Raw genomic sequence first — 24,848 nt, forward strand, 5'->3', positions numbered from 1 at the left:
AGATTAGATCAGATTCAACTTTATCGTCATTACACATATACAAGTACAGTGTAACGAAATGTAGTTTAGGTCTAACCAGAAGTGCAGGATATACAGTGAATAAATACAGAATACAATATTGAGAAAATGTTGCCTTTATCACAGCATGTGCTATTGGTTATAAAAAGATAAAGATGTTGTCAAATGTTTTAAATGTTTATTGATTTATTGAAAGAAAACACTTATGCATTCATATACATTTAATGATTGACAACTTATTAAAGAACCGTCATGTATCGACTGCCCATTCCACATAAAAAAACTGAATTACAGCTGCGGATAAAAGAAATTTTATTGTCCTCCACAAAAACAGACTTCATTTTCTATTTAAAATTTATTTTATGACAGGTGTGATGATCAACGAGTTTTTCCCTGCATCATTCAGATATGATCCAAAATATGGATAGAGTTTCTCAGTGAAGGATTGACCAGTATAAGAGTAGATATGAGATCTGGACTCCACATCATAAAAGCAGATCAAACCCTCCTCATAATCCACAAACACACCCACCTTCTGTGGCATTACACTCAGAGACAGACGGACAGAGGGATCAGAACCAGCTATATATACATTTTCATTAATCACCCACAAACGCCAGAATCCATCATCTGGTGTCAATGGAATTACTCCCTTCCTGTTAACAGATTCTCTGACCACTCCTAAGATCAAGTCAGTATTTCCCTTCACCTGAACCTCATAATAAAATCTCCCTGATGAGAATCCCTCCTTTCCCAGGACAAATGGAAGTCTATCAAATCTCTTTGGGTTGTCTGCAAGTTTATGATAAATGTCTCCAGAGCTCACTTGTTTCTCATCATCAGACAGAATGAGTCTAGGATGAGCTGTATCAGGATCCAGAGTCACGTCCACTGAGAGAGATCAGAGAATATGAATCACAACTGATGATGATGTTTGTGATATTTCATGAATAATGTGTCAGTATATAAATGTAAAGTATTGTAATATAAGAGTGAAGAGAGCAGAGGACTGTACCTGCAAACTGCTGCATCCACTTCATCATCAACTCTGTAAAGACAAATGACAATAAAACATCAGCTGATCTTGTGATTTGTGTTTGTTTGTGTGTCTGTGTGTCTTAATAATCAATTGTAAAAAAAACTTGGCTTGCTTGGCAGCTCAACTCCTCTATATTAAAACTACATGTGTTGGTGTACAGGATAATCTTTATTTGTGAGGATCAAATGTTCATTTTTATTGAACATTCATGAACTTGAAATGTTATCACTAATACAGTGAATTATCATTACAACTCACTTGTGAGGACATTTTGCTGGTCCCCACAAATAAAAAGGCTCATAATTCGGTCAAATGGTGTTTTTCTTTAAATCTAATGTCTAGCACATGTTTGTGTGATTATTAGGTTTAGTTGTTGTGGTTCAGAGATAGAATATCATAAGACTGATATAAAATCAATGGATGTGTCATATGGAGAGATTATGGTTTATTTTATTTTGTGTGTATTGGCACTGGTTTGTTTTCTTTCCTTATTTGATCTTATGTTTTTGTTGTGATTTTATTTTATACACGCTATCATGTTGGTGGTTGTTTGATCAGGAGTTGGAATGTGTGGTAACGCCCCCGTGTTCTTCTGGGTGCCTGGACCACAGCTGATTAGATGGGCAGCTGTTGGTGATTGCCACGTCAAATCGCAGACTGTTAAAGGAGCGAAGGAACTGAGGTGGCGTGTGTCTGTGGCCCCGCGAACTCTGTTGTTGCAACTCTGTCCCCACGTTATTGCTCGATTGTTTATGCTGCTATAAAGTTATTGCTGGATTGTTTATGCTGCCACCGCGATCATCGCCCGGATAAATGTCTGCTTGTGTCGAAGCCTGAAGTTCTTTTGCTGAGGTGCCGGTTCTGCTGTCGGCTCTGTGTGGGTTTCGTCTCTTCCTCGATTGTGCTGTGATTGCTGACGTCCTCTGCTGTGCTGCTCGAGCCCCGCCTTGTCCCTCCTGGTCCCGTGATTTGAGGAGCGCTGTTCAACGAGACTGGGAGTTAGATTCGTCTGCTCCCAGTTCATGGGTGAGTGACGTTGCCACTACATTATGCTGTCTTGCTCGTCCAAAGTTAAGATCCACGTCACGGTCTCATCTAAATTGGAGAGCGTCGGGCTGTCCACTATAGTCTTACTGTTATAACTTATTCACGGATTGTAGTGCCTTACTTGATTGTTGCACGATTGATAATTTTTGTGCAGTGCTGTGTTGATGCTGTGTTTATCTATTGTGGAGATACTGGCGGCTTTCTTCCTGTTGTGTGAGTGTTGTGTTGGTGCGTGCGGTGATTGACAGGTGGCCTGCTGCGTATACGTCGCTGCCTAGTGCGAGACGGACTTGAGAGCGAGAGAGGGACTGCTTATGGACTGTGTATCTATGGACTTCCAGTGGACTTGAACGTGTTGCTTAATGCCCCGCTTCTACTTGATTAATGGTTTTAAGAGTCTGATTGAGAGTATGCGGGCACCGCATTATTTTTATAGAATTAGTTATAATAAATATATATTTTTTTACTGAATTTGTTGTCTTGGTGAATTTGTTGTGTTGCTCCCACCAAATTACAATAACTTGCAGTTAAAGTATTTCTTATTTAATCGAGTCCCAGCTCTTCAATTGGGTGGCGTAGTCGAGCTATATACCCGTCACATTTGGCGTAGTCGGCAGGGTTTGGTTTGGAGCTTCACATACAGGTTAGCCAAATTACATAACTTGTTATAATTTATTACAATTATTGTTTTTCTTTTTCTGTATCTGTTTTGAACATGATGATGATGCCAATTTATGCGGGTGCACCTTGGATTCCTAAATTTAAAGGGGTGGGGGGTGATTTAAAATTTGGTGAGTGGAAAGAACAAATTCAGAGTTTGTTGCAGACACGAGAGTTTAATGAGCAGCAAAAAGTCAGTATAGTGTTGGGGGCCTTAATAGATGAAGCTAAGCGGGAGGTTTGTGTTTTAGGGGATACGGATCGTGATACTGTAGTAAAAATTCTGAGACATCTAGATACTCTGTATGGAGATCAGGTTCCTGTGGCAAATTTGAGATTACAATTTTTTAGCTGCACACAAAATCCCAGTGAGAGTTTAAGATCTTATGTGCTCAGGTTGCGGGAACTGTTCTGTAGATTAAAGAAGCGAGACCCAGATGGCCCTCTTGATGAATGTCACTTGCTAGACCAGCTCTTGATGGGACTCCGTAATGCAGAACTGAGGAGCACAATCAGGACCTATGCACGTCGTAATCCGGATGCCACTTTTAACACCGTATTGGAAGAAATTTTCTTGCTGGAAGGTGAACAGCGGCCCGGGGCTGGACATGAAATTGTGGCGCAAGCTGTAGGCGAGTCCTCTGCCTCTAAATCCGTAACAAGGAAGGATGACTGGGCCGAGACTTTGCGGCGAGAGCTCCTCCAGGAAGTGAGAGGACAGATACAGACATTGAGGCAAGAAATTACTCAACAGTTACAACCCGCTGCAGACGAGCCGGCACGATATACACCACGATATCCACCACAATCCAATCAGCCGCCACTTAGGAGGAGGTACCAGTCCTACACACCTAACACCTGGGCTGCAGATGGTAAGCCTGTATGCCGCCGGTGTGGCCATACTGGACACATTGCCAGGTTCTGTAGACCCCCATCCGAGTCCAATGGGGATTTAAACTAGTCTGTCCTGCTACTGAGGTCCAAGTAGCAGGGAACCTGGGGGAAGTAGGACAAGGGACCATATTTGTAGGTGACTGCCCCAAGGTTGAGGTTAAAGTAAATGGTGTGTCCCTCATTGGACTAATTGACACTGGCTCGCAAGTGACATTAATGCAACAGAGTGTATTTGACCAGCATTACCCAGCAGATGCCCTATCACGTGGCGTGGCCCCCAACAAATTGACACTTCGAGCGGCCAATGGGTTATCCATCCCTTACCAAGGCTATGCGGTGATGGATTTTGAAGTAGGAGGTGCTAATATTTCAGGAAGGGGGGTTGTTATCGTAGCCGATCAGTGTCTAACCGCCCCATTACTGATTGGTATGAATATTATTACAACCTGCTGGCATGACTTACTTAATCGACCAGATGGCCTAAAGACTGTGTTTCAGGATCAAGGGACAAGGAAGGCCTTGACTGGTGCATTTGCTGTGTGCCAACGGACAGCTGTCGTCGGGGGAAGAGATGGGTACATGGGGTTTGTACGTCCAGCAAGCCGGAGGGGCCTAAACATTCCAGCCCAAAGCGAGGTGGTGGTCTGGGGGCGTGTGCGGATGGGCCCGAGGGGGCAGGACTACTGTGGCCTGATCGAAGCGCTGCCTGAGCTGGGGGCTTTGTCTGTGGCAAAGACTGTTGCATTCGTCAAACATGGCCGACTGCCTATTCGTATCCAGAATGTGACCTCTTATCCTGTCTTTATAGGCCGCTACCAGAAGCTGGCGAAGGTGTTCTATGTTGACCGCGCTGACGTTTATGGTCAGACAGATCTAAGCCTGACGGTGCAAGATGATGGAACTGTCGCAGTGGATATTGTGGAGGCTGGAGATGGAGGATCAGTGGAACCACCTGTCGAGGTATTAGGAGATTTACAAGGCAGAAATGACTTGACTGAGCAACAGAAGCAAGACTTTAAAGCTCTCCTACAAAAGTGGGTCAGGGTGTTTGCCCTCCATGAAGAGGACTTTGGGCATACGGATGCGGTGCAGCACCAAATCCACACTAGCAATGCGCCCCCAGTAAGAGAAAAATATCGCCCTTTACCACCTATGATGTACAAAGAAATGCGTGCCCTGTTAGCAGATATGTTGGAGAAGAAGGTTATTCAGCCAAGTTCCAGCCCTTGGGCTGCACCCATCGTGATGGTCCGTAAGAAAGACGGCAGTTGGCGCTTTTGCGTTGATTATCGTAAATTGAATGCTCTGACTCATAAAGATGCCTTTCCACTCCCTCGTATAGAGGAGACCCTAACCTCCTTGACTCAAGCCTCCTGGTTCACCACACTTGATTTAGCCAGTGGTTATTGGCAGGTCGGAGTCGACCCCCAAGACCGACCCAAGACTGCCTTCACCACCCCACTGGGTCTATACGAGTTTCAGAGGATGCCGTTTGGCCTCTGCAATGCTCCAGCGACGTTCCAGCGGCTTATGCAGCAATGCTTGAGTGACCAAATTACTGACTCTGTACTCGTTTATTTGGATGATATCATTGTCTATTCCCCTGATTTTTCCTCCCATTTACGCCATCTAGAGGCTGTCTTTGAGCGACTGCAACACCACGGGCTCAAGTTGAAGGTAGAGAAGTGCCAGCTTTTACGGAGGGAAGTAAGGTTCCTGGGCCATGTGGTCACTGGAGAAGGAGTGAAACCAGATCCTACCAAGGTTACTGCTGTGACTGAATGGCCGGCTCCAACGACAATCAAAGAGGTACGTGCTTTCTTGGGCCTAGCAGGCTATTATCGCCGTTTTATTGCCAACTTTGCAAGAATAGCACGCCCCTTGAATGCCCTCTTAATTGGAGCCCCTGCAGATAAGAGAACGGGATCTCGTCGGATCTCTTGGTCCGATGAGTGTCAACAAGCCTTTGACTGTCTAAAAAATGCTTTGACTGAGGCCCCTATCTTAGCCTATGCCAATTATGCAGAGCCTTTTGTGTTATACACTGACGCGAGCCATGCTGGTCTAGGGGCTGTCTTAGCCCAACTACAGGATGGGCGTGAGCGAGTTGTGGCCTATGCCAGCAGGAGCCTGCATCCCAGTGAGAAGAATGATGCCAACTACAGCTCCTTCAAATTGGAATTGCTAGCTTTAAAGTGGGCCATAGTAGAAAAATTTAAAGACTACCTGATGGGGGCTAAAGTGCTTGTTTACACCGATAATAATCCTGTAGCCCACTTGCAGACTGCCCGTCTGGGGGCCACGGAACAAAGGTGGGTAGCCCAACTAGCTGCCTTTGATTACCATGTGAAGTATCGTTCGGGTAGGGAAAATGCTAATGCAGATGCCCTTTCCAGAGTACCTGTCGAAGCCCCTCTAGGTGCTGAGGTGACTAACGTGGCAGCTATGGCAAGGGTACAATCAACCGAAGGGCTGTCGATGGATGACTGGCGAGCCAAACAGTTTGAGGACAAGGACTTAGATCAAGTGCGGAGGTATGTGGAAAGTGGGAAGTTTCCAATGGGACAAGAGTGGCGAGCTGCTCCGCTTGGGGTGAAACAGCTACTGCGTCAGAGGGTAAGGCTGGTGATGAGTAATGGGGTTCTGTGCCGTCGAGTTACGGACTATAACACTCATGAAGTTCGCCTCCAGATTGTCTGCCCTACTCAACAACGCAGAGAGGTGTGGGAGAAACATCATAATGCTGTTGGACATTTGGGCGTGGAGAGAACCATAGGTTGTCTACGTCGACACTTCTTTTGGCCAGGTATGCACACTCAGGTCCAACAATACCATTCCCTGTGTCCTCGTTGCCAGATGAGAAAAATTGATGCTGTGCCTAAAGCACCCCTAAAGTCCATTGCTGTGTCCTTCCCCCTTGAGGTCATTGAGCTAGACTTCCTTTCTTTAGGGAGGCCCCATGACCAATATCAAAACATTTTGGTGATGACAGATATGTTCAGTCGCTATGCCTGGGCTATCCCCACAAGAGATCAGACGGCGAGGACCACTGCTAGGGTCCTGTGGCAATCAGTTATACAGACCTTTGGGTGCCCGATGAGATTTCATTCGGACCAAGGCCCAAATTTCGAATCCCACCTGGTGGCCGAACTATGTAGCCTTTATGGCATCTCTAAGAGCAGGACAACCCCGTACCACCCCCAAGGAAATGGCATGTGTGAGCGACTTAACCAGACCCTCCTGAGCATGCTGCGGACATTGGAGGATGAAAAGCAAGGGCGCTGGCCTGAACATCTCCCTGCCCTTGTCCAAGCTTACAATGCCACATTACACAGCTCAACAGGGTACGCCCCGTCGTACCTGATGTTTGGACGTCATGTCCGATTACCTGTGGATATAGCCCTGGGCGTAGAGAACCAGCAGGCTCGATATAGCTGGGACAGTTGGGTGGGGGAACACCACCAACACCTGTTGTATGCATACTCTTTAGCAGCTAAGTCAATGGGCCAGGCTGCAGAACAGTATAAAAGGCAATATGATCGTAAGGCCAAGTCACTTCCTTTAGCTCTTGGGGAACGGGTGTGGCGAAGGAATAGGCGAGATGAGGGAAAGGGTAAGCTTTGTGGCAAGTGGGATCCAGAGCCTTATGTAGTGGTAGAACAGCTGAATGAAGAGGGTTTAACCTATCGTGTTAAATCTGAGCGCACAGGGAAAGAAAGGGTTCTGCATAGGAATTCTCTTAAACCTTGTATCAATCCACCCCAAGGTGCTCTCGCATTACATCCAGAGTTGCCAGTGCCTCCTGTTTGTGAACCCCAACCTCTGATGTATATACCATGGGTAGACCCCCCTGTTCCCGACGATCCAGGCAATGATGTGGCCCCTAGGAGGTCTGTCCGTTTCAATATGGGACAGCCCCCATTGAGATATCGAGACATTTAGTCCTTGATAACCATAGGTATCAAAGTGTCTATTGAAGGGAAGAAGTGTAGTATATTTGGGGTTGTCAGGGACTGCCAACGTTAAAGAGTGGGGGGATGTCATATGGAGAGATTATGGTTTATTTTATTTTGTGTGTATTGGCACTGGTTTGTTTTCTTTCCTTATTTGATCTTATGTTTTTGTTGTGATTTTATTTTATACACGCTATCATGTTGGTGGTTGTTTGATCAGGAGTTGGAATGTGTGGTAACGCCCCCGTGTTCTTCTGGGTGCCTGGACCACAGCTGATTAGATGGGCAGCTGTTGGTGATTGCCACGTCAAATCGCAGACTGTTAAAGGAGCGAAGGAACTGAGGTGGCGTGTGTCTGTGGCCCCGCGAACTCTGTTGTTGCAACTCTGTCCCCACGTTATTGCTCGATTGTTTATGCTGCTATAAAGTTATTGCTGGATTGTTTATGCTGCCACCGCGATCATCGCCCGGATAAATGTCTGCTTGTGTCGAAGCCTGAAGTTCTTTTGCTGAGGTGCCGGTTCTGCTGTCGGCTCTGTGTGGGTTTCGTCTCTTCCTCGATTGTGCTGTGATTGCTGACGTCCTCTGCTGTGCTGCTCGAGCCCCGCCTTGTCCCTCCTGGTCCCGTGATTTGAGGAGCGCTGTTCAACGAGACTGGGAGTTAGATTCGTCTGCTCCCAGTTCATGGGTGAGTGACGTTGCCACTACATTATGCTGTCTTGCTCGTCCAAAGTTAAGATCCACGTCACGGTCTCATCTAAATTGGAGAGCGTCGGGCTGTCCACTATAGTCTTACTGTTATAACTTATTCACGGATTGTAGTGCCTTACTTGATTGTTGCACGATTGATAATTTTTGTGCAGTGCTGTGTTGATGCTGTGTTTATCTATTGTGGAGATACTGGCGGCTTTCTTCCTGTTGTGTGAGTGTTGTGTTGGTGCGTGCGGTGATTGACAGGTGGCCTGCTGCGTATACGTCGCTGCCTAGTGCGAGACGGACTTGAGAGCGAGAGAGGGACTGCTTATGGACTGTGTATCTATGGACTTCCAGTGGACTTGAACGTGTTGCTTAATGCCCCGCTTCTACTTGATTAATGGTTTTAAGAGTCTGATTGAGAGTATGCGGGCACCGCATTATTTTTATAGAATTAGTTATAATAAATATATATTTTTTTACTGAATTTGTTGTCTTGGTGAATTTGTTGTGTTGCTCCCACCAAATTACAATAACTTGCAGTTAAAGTATTTCTTATTTAATCGAGTCCCAGCTCTTCAATTGGGTGGCGTAGTCGAGCTATATACCCGTCACAGATGTCTATGTAATGTCCCCACTATTGTGTGTGTGTGCATTTCATATGTTAAACAAAACTTCTTTATTTCATTATTTAAAATTTTCCTTTATTATAATTTTGTTCTTTGTATTTGATGTGTCTGCCGTCTTGAATCATCTCTATAGTCTCATATTTTACTTCTGGAATAAAGACTATTAGAGCAAAAGGAAACAACCAACATACAGTGAATCTGTCATCATACAAAACCTAAGATCATTTAACATAAAGTTGTCTTTACAATAAAAACTGAATTGCACATATGTTTGTTCATTGCATTCAAATTAAACAGTTTACAGAGGATCTGATCTTTACTAACCAGCTTTGTCTTTCTCCAGGTCACTGTTTCTCTTCTGCAGCTCTGTGATTTCTTTTTGCAAGAATTCAAGTCTAGCTAATGTTTCCAAGAAAAAGACAGAGATGATCTCATATGTATCTTGTGACGCATTTAAGCAAAAATCTTAACAATTAACAGAATGTCCTGAGATGAACCAAAATAACATCAAAAATCTGATCTCTCAACATGAATCTTACTATCTTTGAACTGTTGCCTTTTATGTTTGTATTCGAAACTTCATTTGTCGTAATAGTTAATTTATCAAATTTAATTTAACTATCATCTGAAAGCTGAATAAATAGACTTTCTATTGATGTATGGTGTTTGGATACAATACAATATTTGGCTGAGATATCACTATTTAAAACTCTGGAATCTAAGGGTGCAAAAATAAAATCTTAAATATTGAGAAAATCGCCTTTAAAGTTGTCCGTCTGAGGTGCTGTAGCAGGCCATTGCTAAGAAGAAAAAGACTTGTTATTGATGCTCTCTATTGGCTTGCCACTGAAATGACATTGTGGAGAATAGATGAACCTTAAAGCTGAACTTCTAAGCTTAACATAGATACCAAACTCGAGTGGGTAATTCTCCAAGAGCGGACAGCAGTGAGTGAAGATTTTACGGGTGTTTCTGGCTATTTTTGTTCACACTAAAGAATGTGAAGCTACGTCATGAAGTGTTGAATGTTGGGAGGATCGCTGCTAGTGCAGTCAATGCAGTATTTTTTTCTTGTTTGATTTGGAAATATAACTGTGGTGCGTCGGTTTTGCTGTGTTAAAAACTGCAATTACGCAGAATCGTTCAGGGAAAGCCCCTGGTTCTTTCACTTTCTATTTCTCCGTATACCAAACAAAATAAGAAATTATATCAAAACAATAATAGCAGTGGATCATAATCTTCCCAAGATGCCAAATCAAAACTGAGCAAAAGTCTTGTAGTGTGATTCAGCTTTAAGACTGGTTGTTTGGTTAATATTTACAATATTAGAGTTTGGTTCCAAAATTATATAACGCTTAAGCTCTAAACTTATGTCATCATGTGTTTATTGTGTTTTATTGTGTTACACCTTGTCTGCACCGGATGCGACAGGTGTTTCCTGAACTGGTGTAGAACATTAAAATGTGTATTATCTTCACCTACCAGATGCAAAAATTAACAACACTAACAGGGGAATTCCTGCAGCCTTTAACCACAAATCCTCAGATGAAGACTTTTTCTGACGATTCAAGTATTCCTGATGTTGTATCTAAAAGAAAACACACCGGTGATGTCACATGTTTCTTGTGTAGCATTTCAGCAGAAATCTTAACAGTTAACAGACTGTCCTAAATATAACATATATAATATAATAACATATAAAGTCAGTCTCTGGTGGATCTCTCCTCTCTAAAAATGCTGCTGGGGTTTTTTAAAGTCTCAAACGCGACCGTGGGTTAAAAGAACTCAACATTTTAGGTTAAAACAACCTATCAGGGGTTAATTATGACCCAAAGGTCAAGTTCATACATTTATGACAGTAGAAACCAAGATTTTTTTCGTCTTGCATCGCGCCACATACAGAAGGGCCAGAATTCTTTGTTTATAATGGATTCTGTTGTCTTTTGTTGCTATCGTGTTACTATCTGTCCACAGTTTTGTTTGCATTTCAACTGATAAAAAGTAACTTTGAAAATAGCATCTACTTTAAATAAATTTAATTTGTTTGTACAAATATAAATGTCAATGTATATATTAATATAACTGAATGAAGTCTCCTCAGATATGAAAGAGCCTGTATGATGAGAGAGAGATTCGCTGACCTGTAAGAGGAAGAGATTACATTCAGTGTTTGAGATCTTCTGCTGCTGCTCAGCGTCTCTCTTCTTCATCTCAGCGTCTCTCATCTTCAGCTCTGTGTTTATCTTCTTCAGCTGAGTGATCTCCTTATCGCAAACTTGAATGAAGTTCTCTGCTGCCCTCTGCCTTTGTTTCACCATCTTCAGCTCAGTGTCTCTCTTCTTCAGCTCAGCGTCTCTCATCTTCAGCTCAGCGTCTCTCATCTTCAGCTCAGCGTCTGCCTTCTTCAGCTCAATGATCTCCTGATCTCGATCTTTAATGAAGTTCTCTGCTGCCCTCTGCCTCTGTTTCACCATCTTCAGCTCATCGTCTCTCTTCTCAAGCTCCGTGTTTATCTTCTTCAGCTCAATGATCTCCTGATCTCGAAATGTAATGACATTCTCTGCTGTCCTCTGCTTCTGTTTCACCATCTCCAGCTCAGCGTCTCTCATCTTTAGCTCAGCGTCTGTCTTCTTCAGCTCAATGATCTCATGATCTCGATCTTTAATGAAGTTCTCTGCTGTCCTCTGCTTCTGTTTCACCATCTTCAGCTCATCGTCTCTCTTCTCAAGCTCCGTGTTTATCTTCTTCAGCTCAATGATCTCCTGATCTCGAAGTTTAAGGACATTCTCTGCTATTTTCTGCTTCTGTTTCACCATCTCCATCTCATTGTTTCTCCATTGTAACTCAGTGATTTCCTTTTTCAGATCTTTAATGAGACATTCATGTTGTGTCTCTGCTGCTCTGTGCTTCTCTGCGATCGACTGCAGCTTGATGTTTCTCTTCTTCATTTCAGAGATCTCCTGCTCCAGATATTTAATGACACGTTCATCGTGTGTCTCTGCTCCTCTTTGCCTCTCCTCCATCATCTCCTGCAGCTCAGACTGACACCATTACAAAGAAAAATAAAACATGATCTATTAAACATGAGGGAGTATTTATCAGTCAGTAATCTTTAAAGACATGTTAGCACTTGACAATGTTGTGGTAAAGAGATGACAGATATCTATTGAGGAATAACTACAGTATACTCACCTCTCTTATAGGAACAGTGTTGTGATTCTTGTGTTCTCCTTCAGTGCAGGACAGACACACACGTGTCTGATCATCTCTACAGAAGAGCTCCAGAGGTCTCTCGTGTTTCTGACATATATAATCCTGCAGATTCTTCACAGGATCAATGAGTTTGTGTTTCTGTAATCCTGACACTCTCAAATGAGGCTCCAGGTGAGTTTCACAGTAAGAGCTCTGACACACCAGACACGACTTCACAGCCTTCAGCTTTCCTTCAGTACAGATGTCACACACAACTTCAGCTTCAGCTTGTTCTTCTTGAGTTTTCTTCTTATGTTCATCCACAAGTTCTCGGAGTGTTGTGTTAATCCTGAGATCAGGTCTCTGGTCGAATGTTTCCTTACAGTTTGGACATCTGCAGTCTTGACTGCTGTTCCAGTATCTACTGAGACAGATCTTACAGAAGTTGTGTCCACATGGAGTGCTGACCGGATCACTGAACACATCCAGACAGATTGAACACTGAACCCTTTCACTCACTTGATAACTGAAAGATGACGTCACTGCAAAAATAAATTATGAAATTATATCAAAAACGTATATATTTGACATGTTCCTTTTGGTTTTAAAAACAGTAATATACTTTTATGCTCGACATTAGCTCATAGATATATAAATTGTGTCTCTCACTGGGGTGAGATTTTATATTCAAAGTAACTGAAACAAAATAAAACGATTAACTGCAGTACATGCGATTATCTGAAGTAAATTAGATTAGATTAGATTAGATTAGATTCAACTTTATTGTCATTACACATATACAAGTACAGTGTAACGAAATGTAGTTTAGGTTTAACCAGAAGTGCAATTAGCAAGTGCAGGATATACAGTTAGAATAAATACAGAATACAATATTGACAAAATATTATACAGTTATGAAAATATTTTACAGTAGGTATGTTCTATGAATATATGGCAGTAGGTATGTACTATGAACAATATATACAGATGACTATATACTATGAACATTAACACTATGAGCATTAATGTACAGGTGGATATGAGCAGATAATAATTTAGACTAAACAATAGTGCAAGTGATTTAAGTGTGCATAGATTATTGACATTAGCTGTTAAAGTTGCAATGCAATAGGTGAGTTAATGCAGTTGTTGAAGTAACAGTGCAGTGGATGAGTTAATGCGGTTATTAAAGTTACGGTCCAGTATAAGAGTTAATAATAGGTTGCAGTCTAGAAGATGAGTAGATGCAGTTAATAGAGTTACAGTGCAGTAGATTAGTTAATGCCGTTATTGAGGTTACAGTGCAATAGATGAGTAGATGCAGTTAATAGAGTTACAGTGCATTAGATTAGTTAATGCCGTTATTGAAGTTACAGTGCAATAGATGAGTAGATGCAGTTAATAGAGTTACAGTGCAGTAGATTAGTTAATGCAGTTATTGAGGTTACAGTGCAATAGATGAGTAGATGCAGTTAATAGAGTTACAGACAGTAGATAAGTTGGTGCAGTTATGAAAGTGGTCCATTAGTGCAAATGAGCATTCAGTTAAATATTTCAGATGTGCAAGTGAGCAGTATAGAGTGCAAATGATGCTGTGTGTGTGTAAACAGTCCAGTAGAGCAGATAACATGAAGTACTGGTGTGTACAGTTCAGTCATGCATGCAGCCCTGTAGTGCAATGTAAATGTTGTTATAGCAGCTTGGAGTTCAAGGTAAGAGAGGTAGTGGAATCAGTGGGGGGCAGAGTTCAAAAATGAAAAAGCTCTGGGAAAAAAGCAGTTTCTTAGTCTGCTGGTTCTTGTCCGGAGGCACCGGAAGCGCTGAACAGGGTGAGAGGAGTCCTTGAGAATGCTGCGAGCTCGACGCAGACAGCGTTTCTTTTGGATGTCCTCAATGGGAGAAAGTGTAGTCCCTGTGATGTGCTGGGCTGTTTTCACCACCCGCTGCAGTGCCTTGTGCTCAGCAACAGAACAGTTCCCGTACCAGACTGTGACACAGTTGGTCAGGATGCTCTCTATCGTGCAGCGATAGAAGTTCACCAGGATAGTTGAAGACAGTTGGTTCTTCTTCAGTGTCCTCAGAAAGAAGAGACGCTGGTGATCCTTCTTGGCCAGGCATGAGGTGTTGGTGGTCCAGGAAACACGTTCAACAGCCATCCCATTAATGTGGATGGGGTCGTGTGTGCCTCCTTTCGCCTTCCTGAAGTCCACAATGATCTCCTTTGTCTTGGAGGTGTTAAGAAGCAGGTTGTTGTCTGAGCACCATGTGGCCAGGTGCCGGACCTCCTCCCTGTATGCAGTCTCATCGTTGTTGCTGATGAGACCAATAACATATGATGAACATAAACTTCATAAACTTCCTGTTTCTTTGTTGCGTGTTACAAAATTACACAAACTATTAAATTTACAATCACAAAACAAATTTAAATATTTTTTTTTCCAACATTAACCCAAGATACTTAACCGGAGGACTTATATTAGAAATCTGTTGAGGACAATCTGTGTTATATTTCTGTCACTTGCCTGTATGAAAAGATCAACTGTGTTCACTCTTACAATAATTCAATTCAATTCTGTCATGATCCTAGACCTGTCATGGTTCTGAGTCCTGTGTTGTTTTGTGTCCGGTGTCTACGTCACTTGCCCCGCCCTCTCTGTCTCCGTCAGGCTTTCCCCTCACCAGGTTTCCATCACATCATTACCCACACTCCTGTAGTTTATTGCCTATAGTTGCCGCCTCGGCTCACTCATTAGTTTCACCTGTAGCTCGTTCCAGCTGGTTAAGTTCTATCTATTTAAACCCCTCCTGTCCTCTCGTTCTTTGTCAGATCGTTGTATGTATTTATTCTCGTTCCTGGCTACTCTCGTCATGTCCCCGTTAGTCTCAAGCATCCCAGTATTAGTTATCCTTTCTACTCTTAGTCTTAGTTACCTTGTTCCTGTATTCCAGTTTTTGTTCACTCAGTCTTTGTTACTGTAGTACTCTTTGCTTTTGTTGTTTTGTTTTGCCCATAAGTCATCGTTGGTGTCTCGGACCTCTGTGAACCGCTCACTGCTGGCTCTTCTCCATCTGGTGGTTCTCGCCGCGAGTATTTCTCCTCCTGGATTGGGTCGTCTGCCGTTTCTCCCGAGAGTGCCGTCAGGTCGATTCCTCTCCCCGTGGCTCGGATCTCCGGAGGAATCGTTTTCTGCTCTCCTGTAAGTCCTGGTGGATCGAGCCCTCTCTCTGCCGGGCTTACATGGTTGTTTCAAGGCTGGTGTGCCAAGTGGAGTTATTGGTCTCACGCAATAAAGATCTCTTGTCTTCCCCGCATTTGCGTCTCCGAACCTTCTTGTGTCCCAGTACCACGACAGAACGATCTGACCATCCTGGAGACCCAGCGGGGATGGACCCTCTTCGCAACGCGATTCAGCAGCAGGGAGCCGCCCTCAGACAGCAGGCCACCAGGTTGAACGTCACGGCTCAGGAGTTGGGAATACTCGCAGATCAGGTTACTGGTTTCGGGGTTACACCGAGAGCTCACTGTGAGTCAGGCTCCTCCCAGGTCCTCACGCAGACATCCTGCTGACGCGGAGCCCCATGTCAACAGTCCTCCAGTCTTCGGAGGAGAACCCAGCGCATGCCGTCCGTTCCTCTCCCAGTGTGCGCTAGTATTTTCCCTCCAGCCATGCCATTATGCCACTGAGGAGTTTCGGGTGGCGTTTGTCCTGACATTGCTGACTGGGCGAGCGAGTGAGTGGGGTATTGCTGTGTGGGACGCTCAGGCTCCGTGTTGTCGTTCATTTGTAGACTTTCGGGCTGAGATGACGAGGCTGTTCGACAGATCAGCCCAGGGTGATCAGGCAGCGGCTCAGCTCTCACGTCTGTCCCAGGGTCGGAATACTATCACAGACTACTCCATCAAGTTCCAGACTCTGGCGGCCGCCTGTGACTGGAACAAGGGAGCCCTACGCGCTCGGTTCCTGAATGGGGTAAATCCGACCATCGCAGATGAAATTGCTGCTCTGGATGTTCCTCAGGATTTGGACGCCCTTGCCAACCTCTGCCTCCGCGTCGAAGCCCGCATCAACAGTCACCGCCGAAGACAGCCCTCACCTCCCTCATGGCGGTTCCGAGACATCAGCATGAGTTCCAGGACGACTGGAGCTAGCTCCGCGGAGGAGCCTATGCAGCTGGGGTGCTCTCCCCTGTCGCCGCTGCAGAAGCAGCAACGCCTTTACGATGGGCTATGTTTCTATTGTGGCAAGCCGGGACACCAAGTCACGCAATGCCCGTTAAAAGACCGTCTTATCTGGTCTGGGCACTGCCCCGTCTCCTGTCTGTGTGTCTTCTCTGTTACAGGTTGATTGCCCTGACTTGTCTGGGGTTCCGGAGGAGTATCACGATCTGTGTACGGTGTTCAGCAAGTCGCGAGCCTCCTCTCTCCCTCCACATTGGGTTTTGCTTCACCCTCTCCTACCGGCCAGGTTCTAAGAACCTCAAGCCCGACGCACTCTCTAGTCTCTTCGAGGTCCCGGGTGCTGAATCTTGGTTGGAGCGATCACCTGGGATCTCGAACGACGGGTGAAGCAGGCCGGCCGAGGGGGGCAAGCACCGGGAGAGTGTCCGGCTGAAAGGTTGTTTGTCCCAGCTGCGTTGCTTCCCCGAAGTTCTGCGGTGGGGCCATTCTTCCAGGTCGGACATCCAGGTAATCGGGGAACCTTGGCCTCCGTCCGTCAGCGGTTTTGGTGGTCCTTCATGGCCTCAGATGTTAGACATTTTGTGTTGGCTTGCCCGGTCTGCGCCCAATGTAAGCCTTCCCACCGTCCAACCGCTGGTCTGTTGCGCCTACTTCCCGTACCCTCCCGCCCATGGTCACACATTGCCTTGAACTTTTTCACTGGTCTTCCCCCCTCTGGCGGCAACACCGTCATCCTTACGGTGGTGGACCGTTTCTCCATTCCTTTGGCCAAGCTTCCCTCCGCCCGGGACACTTCTCAACTGATGGTGGACCACGTTTTTTGTCTGCATGGGTTACCCACCGATGTCGTGTCCAATAGGGGTCCTCAGTTCACCTCCTGGTTTTGGAAAGAGTTCTGTAGGCAGATCGGGGCCTTAGCGAGTCTGTCCTCCGGTTTCCAACCTCAGACAAATGGGCAGTGCGAGCGAGCCAAACAGGATCTCGAACGTAGACTCCGCTGTCTAACATCTCAGATTCCCGGTTCCTGGAGCTCTCCTGGATTGAATATGCCCACAATTCCCTTCCACTATCCTCCTCAGGTATGTCCCCCTTTGAATGTTCTGTGGGTTACCAACTGCATGTGTTCCCTTCTCAGGAGCTCGATGCTGCGGTTCCTTCTGCTCTGGCCTTCGTTTTGCGCTGTTGTCGCACATGGACGTGGACTAGAAGGGTTCTGGCCCAAACTTCTCAGAGGAACAAGGCAGCGACCGATCGTCACCGGTCCTCTCCTCCGACCTATGTGTGTGGTCAGCGGGTATGGCTTTCCACTTTGGACCTGGCTCCCAGGTTCATTGACCCATTCCGCACCACTAAGGTGGTTAATCCGGTGGCCGTCCGGCTGAAGCTTTCCCCCTCATCTAAGTCGAGTTCACCCGTTCAGCCGAGTTCATGTTTCCAGGGTCAAGCCCATTGTCACATCCCCTCTCAACCCTGCCAGTAAGCGCCCCTCCCCTCCTACCCCACGCCTCGTGGATGGTTCACCAACTTACACCATCAGAAAGTTAATGGACGTACGTCGGCGGGGCTGGGGGTATCAGTACTAGGTGGACTGGAAGGGTTATGGTGCAGAGGAGAGGTGTTGGGTGCCGTCTCGCGACATCTTGGACCGGTCGCTGATCATGGACTTCCATCGGAAGCGAGGTAAGCCCCCTCCGTAGACGCCCAGTGGCGCCAAGGGGGGGGGGAACTGTCGTGATCCTAGCCCTGTCTTGGTTCTGTGTCCTGTGTTGTTTTGTGTCAAACTCGTCAGGAGCCGGTTTTGACAGCTCCGCACGTGTTCGGTGTCTACGACACTTGCCCCGATTCTCTAATCCCCTCACCAGGTTTCCATCACATCATTTCCCACATGGTGTCACCCTCCAATCAAACTCACTAAGTGCAGCTATAACTTCAAACTGCTGTCATGTGATGTAAGTTTAGCATTAATGTGCTCTTGGTTGGGGATGAAATACCTGAAGAAATATTCAGTTTAAACACTTCAGTAGTTTAGTTCACCACTATCAATGTAAATCAAGAGTTTCACATTTTCTCGTTGCTACAGGAATTAAACAAGTATTTTCACATACCTATAAACCAGAAGTTTTAGTCTATTTCAGGCATTTACCCTCCCCTTTGTCACCAAACTTGTTTTTATGTTAGCTTGACCTTCTCTTGTTGCTACATAGATGTTACAGGTATTGTCACACACCTGCAAACCAGGAAGTTCAGTCTATTCGTGTCACTCATAACTTTTTGTGCCAACAAAGCCACAGTGATTCTGGCTCCTAAAGTACATTTTAAATATATTTTAAAGTAACTGGAGATAAATATATTCAGGGCTGTGCACAGACATTTTGAGGGGCAGTGGCCAAAACTAAAAAAGTCAGCATACGGTCAAAGATATTTCAGACTTTATTATATATGTTTTGATAGAATATCACAATTACGCATCGTATTAGACACTTAATTTAATATTATACAGCATAAATCTATATTATGTTATACTAAGCTAATGTACCTAACTCTTTTAGGTAATTAATGTTAATTTATGTTCAGTCCTACCATATGGTCTGAATAAATATTATTAATATTATATGATAAACGATTATAGATTATAATGGAAAATGCAGGCTACTGTACAAACTATCAGCTAAATTTGAAATGTTAATTTACCTGCTGGCTGGCTGGAGCTTTCAATCCAGGTTGGCAGTGATGAACTGCCTGTGCTAGAATCCCTTCGATTTAGTTTCCTTTCCAGTTTTTTTTTTCGTGAAGGCATTATTTTTCAGCAAATTTTGTTATTATTTTATTTTATATCAGATCGGGTACAACAAATTGAGTCGATAAGAATTCAAATTCTCTTTTGAGAATGTGGATATTTTGTATTCATCTATATTACAAGACCAGGAGCAAACATTACCGACAAAAAACAATGTTCTTCTGACGAATTTCTGAAACTGCTGTTCAGGTAACAGATCGGCGAGAGTAGCCGCGTCTGGGAGGAGCTGAAAACGGGGACATTACATCACATTTACATTTAGGCATTTGGCAGAGGAGCCTGGAATTCTTCATGGGGGGGCCAGGCAGGGGCCAGTAGTTACTTTGGGGTGGCACAAAAAAAAATATTTTTGCAAACATACATGGCACTTATCCAACCTTAAAATACTTTTTAAAGTATTGTATGTGCCCAAATCACAATGATGTATAATGTGCAATAGCTAGTCTACAATGGCATTTTTTTTATTAAAGTTTACCAAAATCCTGAGCGTCATAATCTTACTCACCCTCAATTTATTTAATAAAATAAAACTTAGGAAATTCACTTTGAAAACAGAATTTATATCTCCCAATGATAATAAAATGTTTAAAAAGGACCAGAAATGATTTACTCAAGTGAATTTTATTTCAAGTGCAAACTATGAAAATTCAGCAAATTTACAAGTTGTTTCCAAATTACATGTCACTAGTTACACTAGTACAAAACCTACAATAGTTTGATTCTACGGTTATTGTGCTTTAAAGCAAATAAGTTTACAAATTCATCAAAGTTCAGAGACTTGGCTCTCCTGGACTCCACACATAAGAAACCTAGATTGCTCAGTCTCTCATCATTCATGGTGGAACGCAGGTGTTCTGATCATGTGCATTTAATCTATTGTGCATTTATGAGAGAAAATAAAACATTACCATGGCTCGAAACAGACAAGACAAGACAAAAAATAAAGAATAATAATAAGACAAATCAAGAACAAAAACAGGAGAGGGAGTTACACAAATAACAAAACAATTACAAATTAAATAGGTTGAAAAGCAGTGCAAACTGAAAGTCCTTTGTGCTTTCATATTGGAATAAAACATAATTGTTTTTAAATACAGTTTTATCTCTTGTAGAAATACTATAAAAATAGGTTTGCTATTAGAAAATTAACATTTATGTATATAAAATTGACATTGTTCTCTGTGGCTCACGGCGGCTGTCAGATGTGCGACAGCAGCCTCGGGAGAGCCACATTCACGACATGCTGGAGCTCACCGAAATCAGAGCACCGTCTCACATCTCTTCATACCTCCATCATCTCCTGAGGCAGATAGTGTCATGTTTTTTATCACCTACATTTTTTGATTGATTACTTTAGATTTCATATGCTGCCTATTAAGAAATAATGTTAAAAATGTACATGAATCATGTTATGGTATGATTTGTTTATTAAGGTTAAGTTGTACAGTCAGACACATAAGCATTACTTTAATAAGTATAATAAGTTTAATAAATATTTTGTTCATGGAAGATCCTTTGCAAGTCTCCTGCACTATATATATTTTTTCCAATATACTTTTTCGAGTATCAAAGCATTTGTTTAATTTATAATTACTAAGTTATGGATCTGTTAATTTAATAAGTTAATAAAATATGGTTCACATGTCACAAGTTCCTCCAAAAGCTTATTTTTTGTGGTCTCAGTCACATTTTGTTGGCCTATGTTTATTATTGTCATAGCTGTGTATTCAATATGACCACTTAAGTTGTGATAGTGAGAAACTGAGTGCCGGGAAATGAGGGAGTTCAAGATTCATTTATTGTCTGTTTTTGGTTCACCTAGTTTCCTCTTAAGTTTCTCAACTATATGAAAACCCACCTTTGAAAGCTGTATATTTTTGTTTAGCTGTATATTCAACAAAGTAGATATTTTCTCATGTTTCTAATGAATTTACAATATCATTAATATGCAATATTTACGGTGAGTGAATAATATGAATATCATATATATTATTAGGAAGTTTTGTGTGAGTTATTTGGTAGTATAGTTTCTTTTTCTTTTTTTATGGGAAGTATCTCAACAATGGGGTAAATGTTGTTTGGTGTCATATTAGATTTCGACTAAGTAAGTATAAAATATGTGCAACCATCTCTCTAAATTGTTATATGTTAAAGATACTTGAATGGTGATCATTTTACTCATTCAGTTATCATTCTCGTCTCTCTCTCCTCTTCTCTCTCTCTCTCTCTCTCTCTCTCTCTCTCTTTCTTTCTCTCAGGATGCCGTCATTTTGTGTAGACTCTACTCCACTGCCACCATTGATCACCAGGGAGTCAGTCAAGAGAGAGTGAGTACACTGGTCCACTTGCACTGGTACACTGGTCCATGGCACTTAGTGCTCAGCTTTGTAGGGGTTTTTGGGAATGGAACAGTAGATATGCATATCTACAGGAACCGCAAGGATGGTGTAATGGTTGGTTGTGTCAGGGCCGATTGTGGTGGGCCGGTCTAAGCAAAAATGCCACGGCCCTTTTTTTGTCCGAGTCCAGCCCTGAATATGCATGTACTTTGTTTTTAGTGGGCTGTCATGCTATTTATTTTTGAGAGGACCTTTATGATTTATGAATAGAAAGAAGAGGGGAACAGGACCGGCAGAAGACCTTGAGCTGGTCCTCAAGCTCAAGTCTAGCACAAGTGTAACATATGATTGAGTACACAGCCCATCATCTCCTATTGAAGTTTGGCACTTTAACAAGTTAATGTTATTGTTCATACAGCTCTCTCATTTCTACACCAATGTTACAGGTTTAACCACATACCTATAAACTAAAGCCTGTATTCACAAAACATCTTAAGGCTAAAAGCAGCTCTTAACTTGCTGATTTAGGAGAAACTCTTAAAAATAATGGGCTCCTACATTTTTGTGCTAAGAATATATAGCTTCTAAACCTGTGAGACGTTAGGAGTCATGAAGAGGACTCCTAAGTCACTAAGACCAACTCACAAAAATCCTATAACGGCTGTAACACCGGCAGTCTGCCTTGAAACCTAATTATCTTAGAAAGATTTCATGACAATGAGCTTTACCATAAGGACTACTTATATCTGCTTATAACTGTTTATGAGACATGCAAAATGCTTACAATTGGCCGAACACTTTATATATATACTTTAAATGAACATAGATAGCTCTTTTTTTAATTATTCAAAAATCATGTTGTTTATTGTGTTGTATTGTACTAATTTGCTGTATTTTTTAAGTTATTGATACTTAATAAAAACTATAAAAAAACAGTTTGATTAATATTAATTGGAATGCATAATAAAACTAGAATTCAAAAAAGAAACATTTAGTTATTTTGTATTTGTTAGTTTGCTTTTTTAATTGAACTCTTCACTTATTGAGTTAGTAACTAAGTGTATATTTTGTCATCTTAATTTGAATACGGCAATACTTATATATTAAAATATTTTATTTGAATATAACAACATTTTTATTTTAAGATCTTTATTTAAATGTTTCAGCATGAGACCTCATTCTATTATATTTCTAAGATATAATGACTGACAGAGACCCATCCTCTACCAGCCAATCACTGTGGTCATAGTCTGTAAGCTTGGTGACATCATCCGTAGCAACAAGGTCAACCTCGCCCTTTTCATTCTGTTCCTTATTAAAAGTTGCCCTCATCAGCGTTGTTGGTTTTTAACTAAACACTTTTACTGCTGTTTAGGAGAGCTCTTAGAGTTAGATCAAATGTTTTGTGAATACGGGCCCCGATTGGTTAATAGAAAAGTTTTTCAGGGGTAAACAATGTTGTTCACTAAAAAAACACAATAACTTTGTGAGTATTTTTGTCATGATGTAACAACAGTTTAAAATGGTGTCATTAAATGTTATATGAATTAATGTATACATTTACTTTTTAAGATACATCTTTATATATGCATATAAACGCCCCACACGTTTAACCCAGAATTGGGAAAGTTTAAATGTAGAAAGAGGCTATATAAAATGATATTTGCCTGTTAAGATACAGTTTTGTACCATCATTACAGTTTCACCTGTTGTTATTTACCTGCAGTCGAGATGCAGACAAACCTACAGTAGTTGTGTTTTTCTGGACTTTTTGTTGTTTCTAAAACACAAGACAAATACTAAATGTTATTCACAATTGTAGTTTAGCCCACATAAAATAGCATTTTGACTGTTCTCTAACTGGCACTAGGGCAACCATTTTTTAAACATCTTCATTGTTTCTACACCCATTTCTGATACCATTTAAAGTGTAAAAAACAAACAAAATTTTACATCCTTTAACCCGCTTCTCTAGTTTGACATATAAAGCGGAGCACTAAAATGATATTTCTGTCTCTTACCTGCGAGTGAAGATCAGATGTGTTCACTCTTACGATGGTTGTTTTCCTTCCATCATTTCTACAGTGATGATGTTACAGGTATTTCCACATTCTTGCTAAATACTGTAGATGTTTATGTCAGTTCGCAACAGTGTCCCGCCCCATTTTTGGAATTTTGAAGTGCAAACAAACAGACAGTAACTTGTGTACCAGGGCCTGTATTAAAGAAAAATCGTAATCCCTTTAAAATTACAGAACAGATCCTAGTAAAGAAAGAAAGAAGTATTTCAAAAAGCATCTTATCCCTTAAGAGAGCTCTTAAGGTCCAAATTGTTACGAGTAGCGAGGAGGACTTTTAAGACATTTAAGAGTTTATTTTGAAGCAGAGATACCATGTTACAATATGTTTAAATGACAGAGAACATTATTTCTAATCGGCCAATTGCAGTAAGCATAGAGGCTTGCTGACAAAATCCATAGCAACAAGATCATAATTTAGATGTTTATTTCTATTCCTTAGTAAAAGTTGCACTCAGCAGCATTGTTAATGGGTTTTAATAGTAAACTCTAAACAAAAACGTTTACTTCTATTTAGAAGAACTCTAAGTGATGTTATGTGAAAATGGACCCAGATTTACTCTGCAACACATAACTAAAAAGAAACACACATCACATAGAAGTGTATTAGTTTATTTTCCCTCATTAATGAAATCCCAGTCTCTTCAGGATTGCCCAATGCCAAAATAAAAACACAGAAAATTTAAGTATATAATCCCAAAACCACTGACGAGTGAACAAATACGAAAACGGCTGTAGGGTGCCACCCTCCCCGTCCCACACACAAAAATCAATAAGAAATACTTAAAGAAATGGATATTTATAAAATTATAAGGCAATCTGTGAGAAAAATTCCGCAGATTTTTCATAAAGCTTAACACATGAGCGAGTAGTCAAAACAATTGCTGCATGAAATAAATATTGCAACAACAACTAAATTTTGAAACACAACAAGTAATAATAGCAATTATGAGAAATATAAAAAACAAACCAAAAATGGTAACTTGTAAATGGTGTTTTCTCCGAATTTTTTTTAACATTTGCTGTGTTATAATTCCACCAACAGAATCATTACATTTTAAATCAGCAGTCAAACACAATACTATGTTGTGTATTCTAAGATAACTGTATATCATTTTAGTTTGCCAATCAATGTAAGAGCGCCACCCCCAGGCACACTTGAACTCTGCTAAAATGTTCTGCCTGTGTTCAGTCTTTTAAACATAAAACTCAGTTAATCACAAGTTAGTCTGAATTTGTGACTATTGTAAGAGGAAATCTGTAATGACTGTAACTGAGTAGCGGCTTCGATTGTCATACATTTACGTGGGCCGGATTCTGTTTGCCAGG

At 42.2% G+C, this 24,848-nt stretch overlaps 1 protein-coding gene across 2 annotated transcripts; it reads right to left on the reverse strand.

Annotated features, from left to right (window-relative positions):
* On the reverse strand, positions 1 to 23,600 carry LOC306910523 (uncharacterized protein). 2 transcript variants are annotated; one of them, XM_079485109.1, is made up of 8 exons: positions 23,463 to 23,600; positions 23,131 to 23,221; positions 12,126 to 12,626; positions 11,075 to 11,974; positions 10,416 to 10,521; positions 9,258 to 9,332; positions 1,034 to 1,066; positions 1 to 909 (listed from the first exon to the last, which is right to left on the reverse strand). In XM_079485109.1, the coding sequence occupies exons 2-8, from the start codon at positions 23,134 to 23,136 to the stop codon at positions 374 to 376; spliced, it is 2,157 nt and encodes a 718-aa protein (XP_079341235.1). In that variant the 5' UTR covers positions 23,137 to 23,221; positions 23,463 to 23,600; the 3' UTR covers positions 1 to 373. The 2 variants fall into 2 exon arrangements, with proteins under 2 accessions (XP_079341235.1, XP_079341234.1); XM_079485108.1 differs by lacking the exons at positions 23,131 to 23,221; positions 23,463 to 23,600 and adding an exon at positions 18,997 to 19,282 and having other exon boundaries at positions 12,126 to 12,667.
* Positions 23,601 to 24,848: the final 1,248 nt, after the last annotated feature.

The sequence above is a fragment of the Barbatula barbatula genome, assembly GCF_947034865.1.
Source record: "Barbatula barbatula genome assembly, chromosome: 21".
NCBI classification, from domain to species: domain Eukaryota; kingdom Metazoa; phylum Chordata; class Actinopteri; order Cypriniformes; family Nemacheilidae; genus Barbatula; species Barbatula barbatula.

Excerpts from the sequence above, each read along its gene's own strand:
- LOC306910523 (XM_079485108.1), bottom strand. The coding sequence starts at position 19,102 with ATGCCTTCACGAAAAAAAAAACTGGAAAGGAAACTAAATCGAAGGGAT. Across the intron at positions 12,668-18,996 it reads AAGCTCCAGCCAGCCAGCAG|TGACGTCATCTTTCAGTTAT; the intron begins GTAAATTAACAT and ends TTATTTTTGCAG. Across the intron at positions 11,975-12,125 it reads ACACTGTTCCTATAAGAGAG|TCTGAGCTGCAGGAGATGAT; the intron begins GTGAGTATACTG and ends TAATGGTGTCAG.